Here is a 10,362-nt window from a genome sequence, read left to right on the forward strand (position 1 = left end):
TGCGGGGTCCCTGTCCCCCACGATGCTGGGGGGGGTCCCCAATGCCCCCTGGGGGGGGGCCGGGCCAGCAGCACCCATGGGGAGGGTGAGGGGCACCCACTCCACGCCGGGGAGCCCTGATTCATCCCTGCGGGTGCTGGTTTGGCCGCGGTGGGCACCGGGATGGGGACGCAGCCGTGCTGGGGGGCGGCAAGGGGGGGCCCCCCGGGGGTCCCCCCCCAGCGCCCCGGCTCTGCCTGCCAGGCGGCACTGCCATGGCAACGCTGCCTGACCCGCGCCGCGTCCCCTCCGTCACCGCACCCGCAGCCTCATTAATTCCAGCATGGAAATCAGCTCCGCGCCGGGGGCTGGGGGCGGCGAGGCAGGGGGGGGTCGGGGGGGGGGGGCCCTGCTGCAGCCCCGGCAGCCCCCCGCGGGTGCCAGCGCCGGGCACACGCGTGTCCACGCGTGCCCACGGGACCACGCTGTGCCCGCAGCGGTGACGGGCGGGATGGAGGGCAGCGTGGTCACCCCCCCCCCCTCCACCAAAGGGCTGGGTGCTGCGGCGGGGGGCTGAGCACCCGGGGGGGGGGCAGGGGGAGCGGCACCCGCCCCGCTCCAGCGGGATGGGGAGGGAACGGGGGGCAACGTGTGCCCCGCGGCCTCCTGCATCCCACCGCAGCCTGCGCGCCCGGGCACCCCCCGGCACAGGGGGACGCGCAGCACCCCCCAGCCCTGGGTACCACGGGTACCACAGCATCCTGCATCCCTGGGTAACGTGGGTACCACAGCATCCCACATCCCTGGGTACCGCGGGCACCGCAGCATCCCGCATCCCAGGGTACCACGGGCACCACAGCATCCCGCATCCCAGGGTACCACGGGCACCATGGCATCCTGTATCCCATGGTACCACGGGTACCGCAGCATCCCCCAGCCCAGGGCACCGCGGGTGCCGCAGGATCCCGCGTCCCCCAGCACCCCTCGGCCCGGAGCATCCCCCCTCGCACAGCTCCACGCACCCCCGCAGCGTCCCACACGGCCCGGGCCTCGTCTGTCCCGCAGGATCCCGCATCCCCCGGCCTTCTGCATCCCGCAGGATCCTTGCAGCATCCCGCAGCACCCCGTATCCCATGGCCTTCTGCATCCCCCGGCATCCCGAATCCCCCGGCATCCCCCCGCCTTCTGCATCCCGTGGCCTCCCGCAGCATCCCGCATCCCGCAGCATCCCGGACCCCACAGCATCCCACACCCCCCAGCATCCCCCCGCCTTCTGCATCCCACAGCATCCCACCCCCCCCCAGCATCCCCCCACGTTCTGCATCCCGCAGGATCCCACCCCCCCCAGCATCCCCCCACGTTCTGCATCCCGCAGGATCCCGCATCCCCCGGCTTTCCACATCCCCCAGCATCCCGGACCCCGCAGCATCCCACAGCGCCGTGGACCCCGCAGCAGCCCCCACCCCGGGCCCACGCCCTGTCCCCCATCCCAAAGCACGGAGCCCCCCCCCTCCCAGCCCCCCCAGCGGGTCTCCCCCCCCCCGCGGGCCCCGGCTCCCCTCCTGCCTCCCCCCGGCTGTTGACTCTGGGCCAATCATTAACTCGGCGCGGGCTGGCGGTGATAACGAGCGGAGCTGCCGGTGGCAAGGGGGGGTCCCTCCGGTGTCGGGGGGGAGGGGGTGCCTCGAGCCCCACGACCGTGGCCCCCCAGGTCACCGAGACGGGGGGGGTGGCACCCCCCAACCCAGCTGGGTCCCCCCGCGTGGGAAGCGAGAGCCCGGCGCTTTGCCCACGCTGCGGGATGGGGATGGAGCCGGGGATCCCTGTCCCCGGGGGGGGCGGGGGGGGGCACGCCGGGGTCCCTGGAGGCGGGGGGGGGCTGAGCTAGGCCCCCAGGGATTACCCCCCCCCATGCCACCCTGCAAAATAGGTCAGGCTGCGCCGGCGAGGCCGGGGCTGGCAGAGCCGGCGTTAACCCCCGGGACCCCGAGGGGCTCGGAATGGGGGTCTCACGGCGGGGGGGGGCAGCGGGGGGGGCAGCGGGGCTCAGAGCCCCCCCCAGCCCGCGGTACTCACGTAGTCGTGGAAGGCTTTGGCCTCGCTGGAGTGCTCACAGGTTTCCCGGCGGTCGGGAGCGGCGCAGTAGAGGTCCCAGAAGACGCTGGAGTTTGGGGGGGGGACACACAGGGGGTCAGGACCCCCCCGAGACGCCTCCCCATCCCCCCCCAACACCACCCTCACCCACAGCGCCCCACGGCGCAGCCCCCACCGCCATGGGGCACAGCCCCCACCACCAGCTGAGCCCGGCCACGCTCGTGTCACCGATGGCCGGCGGGGTGGGGGGGGGCCGGTGAAGGGACCCCCCCCCCCGGCCCCCCCCCCCCCCGGCGTGGCGGGGGCCTCCCGGCGCTGCCGCCTGTTTTCCCTGGAAACGGTCGCTACGGCCGGAGCCCAAATTCCTGGGACTTTACATCAGGGCTGCAGCATCCCGGGGCGGGATGGGGGGGTCCAGCCGCCTGCCCCCCGCCCCGGCGGGGCACGGGGACCTGGAGGGGCCGGTGGTGCGTGACCCCCCCTCCCCCCCAGCGCTGCTTCTGGGACCCCCTCCCAGATTTGCGGGTGCGGGGGCTGGCAGCGGGAGGGTTAAGGGCCTGGAAAATGCTTTGCCCCCCCCCCCCCTCGCTGCCCCCCGCCCCTCATAAATCACCAATTAATCGTTTATTGGAAATGGGTAAACGCGGCGGCAGCGCGGCGCCCGGCACGGCCGCATCCTGCACCCCGCTGAGCCCCCCCCCCAGACCCCGGGGCGAGACCCCCCAACACCCCCTCCTTTCCACGCCGGGGAGAGACCCCCAGCACCCCCCCCCTCCACACCGGGGTGAGATCCCCCAGCATCCCCCCCTCCACGCCAGGGTGAGACCCCCAGAATCCCCCGCCCCCCCACTGGGGTGCTCTGCTGGGGCCCCCCCCGGTGCGGGGGGGCCAGCCCCGGGTTGGGGCCCCCCCCTCACCCCTTGCCCGGTGCCAAATTGGATCCATCTGGAGGGAGGGGGGCGGGGGGGGCCGGGGTGCAGCCAGGGTACGACGCAGGGGGGCTCCCCCCCCCCCAAAATCGCTGATGGGGAAAGCAGAGCGGCTGTCGGGTACGAGGTGACGTGCAGCGGGGGGGGAGCAGCCCCCAGCCCCAATCCCAGCCCCACCGCTGCAGAGGGGGGGTCCAGCCCCCCCCAACACCCCCCCCCCCCCCCACTCACCACCACCAGGAGTGCAGGAAGCCGGGGGGCTCGCCCAGCGTGATGTTCTTCTCCCATCGGATCTGCGGAGTGGGGGGGGGTGTCAAGGCGGGGGGGGGTCAGGCAGCCCCTCACCAGGCCCGACGCCCCGCAGTGGGCTCGGGGGAGCTGGGGGGGGGGGCTGCAGTGCCCCCAGCCCGCGGGATGGGGGGGGTCAGGGGGTGCTGCCCCCCCCCCTCACCTCCGACAGGAAGGTCTGCGCCGATTTCTGGGCCCCCACGTGCAGCAGGTACTCGTAGACGTACAGCGCCAGCCTGGGGGGGGGACACGGGGATGGGGGGGGGACACGGGGATGGGGGGGTCAGGGCAGAGCCCCCCCACCCCCAGGGGTGCCCCCCAGGCCACGGTCACCCCCCCCAGCCGAGAGACCCCGCGTGACGACCCCGTTAACCCAGGGCAGGATTCCCGGGGGGGGGGAGGTTGATGTCACCTCCCTGAGAGGTGACACCGCGCCCCCCGCCCCCGGTGACACCGGGCAGTCGCTCCCATCACCGGGGGGGGGGGACGCCCCCGCTCCCCACCGTCGGGGTGAGCCAGGGACGGGTGACACGACCCGGGGGGGGGACGAGGGGGGTCACCGCGGGGGTCCCCTGCCAAGGGACCCCTCCCCGGGGTATCCCGGCGCCGCGTCCCCGGGGCTCCATCCCAACCCCGCCCCGGCACGGCGGGACGGGACCCCGGGGGGGCGGCCCGGGCTCGGGGGGGTGGGGGGGACCCCGTCGTGGGGTGCTGTGCCCCGGGGACAGCGGCGGCCCCGACCACCGGGACACAGCGGGGACGGCCCGGGATGCCGGGGGACGGCAGGGACCGGGGGTGGGGGGGGGGTGTGTCACCGCGGCTCCCTGGGGCTGACGGGGACCGGGGGGGGGCGGGGGGGGGGGGGGGGGTCACCGCGGCTGCCGGTGCCCAGCTGAGCCCCGACGGCTCCCGCTGCCCCGCGGCGGCTGCCGGTGCCTCCCGGCGGGGCGGGGCCGCGGGGGTCCGCCCGCCTCCCGCTCCCCCCCCCCCCCCTTCCCGCTTCGCTCCCGTCCCCGCTCCCCCGGCTGCCGCCCCGGCAAAACTTCCGCGCCCCCCGGGCCGCTGCCGCCCCGGCCGCCGCCGCTGCACTCACTTCTCGCGGGCCTGGCCGTCCGAGGGCACGCCGGAGCCCTTGCCCTTGGCGTACATGCTGGGGCGGCGGCGAGGCACCGGCTGTCAGCGGCCCCGGCCCCGGTTCCCCGCCGCCATCCCGGCCCCCCCCCGGCCCCCGGCCCCGGCGGCTCCGGCCGCGCCGCCCGCGGGGGAGCTTGAAACCGCCGCGCCGGGCCGGGGTCCCCGCGCCGCCGCCGTCTCCCCCCCCGCGCGGCTGTTCCAGCAACGCCTCCCCCCCCCTCCCCTCCCCGCCCGCTCTTAAAAGGGCGATGGCAGCGCGGTGGTGGTGGGGGGGGGACAAGCGGGGTTGGAAGAGGGGGGAGCGCGGAGGGGGGGGAAGGGAAACGAGAGGTGGGGTGGGCGCGGGGGACGCGGACGCGAAGGGGTGGGAATGGAGGGGACGCGGAGGCGGGGGGGCGTGGGCACGGAGATGGGGGGCACGAGGGGACACGGGCACGAAGGGGTGGGACATGGATGGACACGGGCACGAGGGGGTGGCCGTATGGCGGCACGGACGTGGGTGGGGGGGACATGAGGGGACGTGGAGGCGAGGGTTGGACGTGCCTGGACACGGACACGAGGGGGTGGGCACGGGCACGAGAGGGGCCACGCGGGGACGCGGACACGAGGGGGCGGGCGCGGGCACGGAGGGACACGGACGGACGGACGGGGGAGTTGCGTGAGCGGCGGACACGGGGGCGCGGAGGGGGGGACACAGACACTGGGGGGGGGTTCACGGACACGGGGAGCACCGGGACGGGGACCCCAACCCTGCCCGGGGGACACGGAGCCCTCCCGCCCCAGCCCTGGGGTCCCCTCGCAAGTGGGGCGTGGGGGGGGGATCCCCCCACGGGAGAACCAGAGCAGAGCCCACGGGGGACCCCGCGCGGAGCCGAGACCCCAGAGGGGCCCGATCCTGCCCGCACGCCCTCTGTGTTAATTACACAGAAGCATCATTAAGACCCTGACGCCCCCCCCCCCCCAACCTCCTCCCGTGGCCGCGTGTCCGTGCTGTCGGTGGGCACACGCGTGTGCAAGCGTGTGCCCATGCATGTGCCTGGGGGGGGGACGCTGGGTCGGGGGTCCCCCAGCCGAGGAGGCCGTGGGGATGCTCAGCACCCAGCTGGGCCCTCTCCAACCCAGAGATCCCCCCCGGAGATGCCCAGGCAGGGAGCAGCGCCCGAGGTCAGAGCCCCGCAGCACCCCGGGAAAGGGCCGGGGGATCCGGCAGTGGTTGGGGGGTGCTGAGCAGGGGGTGCTGCCCCCCATTCTCCCCCCCCCCGGGACCGGCTACGCCCTGGCAGGGTGACCGGGGACGGCGGGACCCGCCTGTTCCTCTTCCCGTGCCCAGGCAGAGCGACGGCCGGAGCGCAGGCGAGTCGGGGTGCTGGGGCTTGGGGGGCACGGAAAAGCACCCGCCGGGACCCCCGGGTGCTGCCCTGCTCGGGGATCTCCAGGGGGGTCTCTGGGTTGGGGGGGGCCCAGCTGGGCGCTAAGCATCCCCACGGCCTCCTCGGCTGGGGGACCCCCGAGAGGGAGCGGGGTGGGTGCCAGACTGGTCTGCACTGGTCAGCACTGGGAGGGGGGAAGCGGGAGTGGGGGTCCGCTCCAGCGGCTCTCGCTGACCCCCCCGTTTCCCACCCAGGTGCCCGTCGCGGTGGAGCGGCCATGGGGCACCCTGCAGCCCCCCTAATGCTGCTGCTCCTGCTGCTCCTGCTCCTGCGCCCCGCGGCCCCCTCGACCCCCTGCTTCGCCGTCCCCCCGGACCCCCCAGCCCAGCTGGATTTCACCAACAGCACCCAGCAGTGCGCCGAGCTGGACTGGGGCCCCTTCCAGCGGCAGAGCCGGCTGCTGCTGAGCCACAACGGCATCGGCGCCCTGAGCCCCTCGTCGCGCGTCGGGCCGGCGCTGGAGGAGCTGGACCTGTCGCACAACGCGCTGCGGGCGCTGCCGCCCGCCTTCCTGGGCCACGCGCGGGGCTTGCGGCACCTCCGGCTGCAGCACAACCGGCTGCGGGAGCTGCCCGACGCCTTCTTCGCCAACGCCACGGCTCTGCAGACCCTGCGGCTGGAGGGCAACCCGCTGCCCGCCGTGCCGCCCACCGCCTTCCACGCCAACCTGCGCCGGCTCGCCGTGCCGTGCCGCTGCGACGTGGTGGCCAGCGTCCTGGCACCCTGCGCCTGCTCCCGGCCCGACTGCGTCGCCCCGCAGTGCCGCTGCGTCGCGTCCAACGACGACTCCTTCAACGTCACCGATTTTCACGCCCGGGAATGCCAGGGCGGCGTGGGGCTGGCGATCGGCTTGGCCGGGGCCGCCGTCGGCGTGGCCGTGCTGCTGGCGGTCACCGGCGCGGTTTGGTGCCGGCGGAGGAAATCGGGCACCGCTGCTGCCGGCGCGGGGTGGGGTAAGCGGGAGCCCTCCGTGGCCCACGGGCAGCCCCGCTACACCAGCCGGGCCGCCGAGATGGGCACCGCCGACGGCGCTGCTGCCGCGCCGGACTATGAGAACGTCTTTGTGAACCCCTGCTCCGCCGCGGCTGCGGCGCGGGGCTGGACGCCGGGGAGGCGGGAGGAACGGTACAGGTGAGGCTTGTCCCATCCCCTCCCCTGCTGTGCTGCACCGTGCTGCATCATCCCATGCCATCCTGTGCCATGCTGTGCCATCCCCATTCCCATCCCATCCCATCCTATGCTGTCACATCCCATCCCATCCCCAACCCCATGCCATCCCATCCCATTCATCCCATCCTCATCCATCCCATCCCATCATGTGCCATGATGTGCCACCCCATCCCATCCCATCCCATCCCCATCCCATCCCATCCCATCCCATCCCATCCCATCCCATCCCATCCCATCCCATCCTATCCCCATCCCATCCCATCCCATCCCATCCCATCCCACCCCATCCCCATTCCCATCCCGTCCCATCCCATCCCATTCCATCCCATCCTGTCCCATGATGTGCCTTCCTTTCCCATCCCATCCCATCCCATCCCATCCCATCCCATCCCATCCCATCCCATCCCATCCCATCCCATCCCATCCCATCCCCATCCCATCCCCATCCATCCATCCATCCATCCCATCCCATTCCATCCCATCCCCATCCCCATCCCATCCCCATCCCATCCCCATCCATCCATCCATCCATCCATCCATCCCATCCCATCCCATCCCATCCCGTCCCGTCCCGTCCCGTCCCGTCCCATCCCATCCCATCCCATCCCATCCCATTCCCATCCCCATCTCCATCCCATCCCCATCCATCCATCCCATCCCATCCCATCCCATCCCATCCCATCCCATCCCATCCCGTCCCATCCCACCATCCCCAGGGCCCGGCGCTTGCCAGGGCTGAGCCCCCCACCCACCACCCCCTGAGCTCCCTGCCCGGGCGCAGTCACCCCGCCATGGCCTGGCCTCGGTGCGGCCGGTGCCACCTCTGTCCCCCCAGCCCCCAGGTCCCGGCGGATGACGATTACTTCCTGGAGAGCGAGGCCGTCGCCGGGGACCAGCCCATCTACGCCAACACGCCAGGCCCCGGCGAGGACATCTACATCACCCCCGACCAGTGAGGGGCTGGCGGGGCCGGGGAGGGGGGAAGCTCGGACTCCCCCCGACGCTTCTCCCCGGGGTGACCCCAGCCCGGAGGGGACGGGGATGGCCGCTCCCCGTGGGTGGGGGCTCCGCGGTCTCCCCACGGCTGGCACGGGGACACGCGTGGTCCCCACGCACGCATCCTGCCAGGGACGCCTTTCTCAGGGGGGGTTGTTTTGAACCCCGGCCCCTTCCTTCGCCCCAGTTCCTCAGTAGCCGCCGACCACCGGCACGGTGGAGCCTTCCCGGCCGGGGACACGCGTGGGGCCCCCCCGGGGCCCCCCGGCAGAGCGGGGCCGTGGGGCGACCGCAGCGCGCGGTTCCTCTTCCCCTTTCGGCTGCCGATGGAGAGCGTCGGGGCACACGCGTGCTTGGGGACACGCCGGCACTTGGGGACATCTGGGCACCGGGACCAGCCCCGCTCTTGCCTGCACCCCCCCTTCTCCTGCTAAATCTGCCAATTTGGGGAACAGAGGATAAAAAAAACCCCTTTTTTTAACGCTCCTGGTGAGAGCGCTGCCGGGCTGTGCGTCCCGAGGGGACCGGCAGCCTGGGGACGTGGGGACCCCACGGCTTCTCCGTGTGCCCCCCCCCAGCTCTGTGCGGGTTCCCCTGAGCTCCGGCCCTTGTGACGCTCCACCGCGCGCCCATTAAACGATTTAATTATCGTCCATGACCTGCGCCGCTCGTGGTCTGCTGGGAGCTGCGGGCAGGACGCGGGGTGGGTGTCCCAAGGGTGACCCCCTGCCCGGTGCCGTGCCCGGGTCGGGTCCGTCCCTTGGCAGCAGCAGGGTGGCACCGGCCGAGCAGAGCGGGGTTCGTTATCGGTTAACGGCGCGCTGACGGCCCCGGTACGGCTGTCGGTAGCACAGGGGTGGCTGCAAACATTAACCCGAGGGAGCTGCCCGAGGCGGGAGGTCCCTGGGGAAAGTCCCCGGAGCCCCCAGAGTCCCTGTCCCCAGAGCCCTTGTCCTCCAGAGCCCCCTTGTCCCCAGTCCCAAGGGACCAGGACTCTCAAGGACAGGTCCCCAGAGCCGTGTCCCCAGAGCAGGGGTCCCAAGGTGCCATGACCTTCAAGGACAGGTCCTCAGACCCCCTGTCCCCAGAGCAGGGGTTGCGAGGGACCAGGACGCTCATGGACAGGTCCCCAGACCCTCTGTTCCCAGAGCAGGGGTCCCAAGGGACCAGGACTCTCGAGGACAGGTCCCCAGACCCCCTGTCCCCATAGCAGGGGTCCCAAGGGACCAGGACCTTCAAGGATGGGTCCCCAGAGCACATGTCTGCAGAGCAGGGGTCCCAAGGGACCATCACCCTCACAGACATGTCCCCAGACCCTCTGTTCCCAGAGCAGTGGTCGCAAGGGACCAGGACCCTCACGGACAGGTCCCCAGAACCCCTGTCCCCAGAGCAGTGGTCGCAAGGGACCAGGACCTTCAAGGACAGGTCCCCAGAGTCCCTGTCCCCGGAGCAGGGGTCCCAAGGGACCAGGACCTTCAAGGACAGGTCCCCAGAGCTGATGTCACTTTGGCCCAGGTCTCCAGAGTGGAGGTCGCTGAAGCTCAGCTCCCTCCAGTCCACGCCTTCAGAGTGGAGGTCCCCATAGCTTGTGTCTCTCAAGCCCTGGTCCCCAAAGACCCCCATCCCCAGAGTGGATGTCCCCATCTCCCATGTCCCTCAAGTCCTGGTCCCCAGACCCCACATCCGCAGACTGGAGGGCCCCAGATCCCATGTTCCTCAAGCCCAGGTCCCCACCGGGAGCTGCCAAGGGGCCGAGCAGCCCCGGATACCCCCGGGACGGAGCAGAGAGGAGCTGTGACCAGCAGAGCCACACCATCCAGCTGAGGCGAGACACAGCGCGTGCCACCACCCTCCGCGGTGGCAGAGCCCGGGGAAGCCGGGGTTTCCCCCATCTCTTGGTGTCTGCGGGGTCCCGCGGCCGGAGGTACCTGGAAATCAGGCAGCGGCCGCATCCTGGCTGGATGTCCTGCCCGGGGGGTCAAGGCTGTGCCCAGCAGGACCCATCTCAAGGACACAAACAACTCAAAGGTCTCCGGGAGCGTCGCCCAGGCATTACTCACACGCTACGGCGGCCGCTGGCAGAGTGGGAAGGAGCTGGTCTGGCCCTGGAAAGCCAGGAGGATTTACCAGCAAATCCGTACGGAGCCAGCTTCTGGCGGGACGCCTGGGGAGGGGGGCGGAGGGGCTGAGCCGTGGGACCACCGGCTGAAGCTGGCCCGCTGCGGGGCTTCGGTTGGAGACCAGAACAGCATCCCTGCTCCCTTCACTTTATTCATTTACATTATTACATTATTTCTGTTTTATAGAAATGTATAAAATACACCAAAAAAAAACCCCTTTCC

The 10,362-nt window shown here is 72.2% G+C and overlaps 2 protein-coding genes across 2 annotated transcripts; one reads left to right on the forward strand and one right to left on the reverse strand.

Moving 5' to 3' along the window:
- Window positions 1-1,901: 1,901 nt before the first annotated feature.
- LOC142364565 (single-stranded DNA-binding protein 3-like) lies at window positions 1,902-4,556 on the reverse strand. The gene is made up of 4 exons (XM_075444274.1): window positions 4,384-4,556; window positions 3,454-3,526; window positions 3,234-3,295; window positions 1,902-2,140 (listed from the first exon to the last, which is right to left on the reverse strand). Exons 1-4 carry the CDS (start codon window positions 4,437-4,439, stop codon window positions 2,026-2,028), a joined length of 306 nt encoding a protein of 101 aa, XP_075300389.1. The 5' UTR covers window positions 4,440-4,556; the 3' UTR covers window positions 1,902-2,025.
- Window positions 4,557-5,150: 594 nt separating this feature from the next.
- LOC142364528 (uncharacterized) lies at window positions 5,151-8,678 on the forward strand. The gene is made up of 3 exons (XM_075444165.1): window positions 5,151-5,777; window positions 6,049-6,985; window positions 7,860-8,678. The coding sequence occupies exons 2-3, from the start codon at window positions 6,072-6,074 to the stop codon at window positions 7,978-7,980; spliced, it is 1,035 nt and encodes a 344-aa protein (XP_075300280.1). The 5' UTR covers window positions 5,151-5,777; window positions 6,049-6,071; the 3' UTR covers window positions 7,981-8,678.
- The last annotated feature ends 1,684 nt before the right edge of the window (window positions 8,679-10,362 follow it).

This window comes from Opisthocomus hoazin, chromosome 27 (assembly GCF_030867145.1).
Source record: "Opisthocomus hoazin isolate bOpiHoa1 chromosome 27, bOpiHoa1.hap1, whole genome shotgun sequence".
Lineage (NCBI taxonomy): Eukaryota > Metazoa > Chordata > Aves > Opisthocomiformes > Opisthocomidae > Opisthocomus > Opisthocomus hoazin.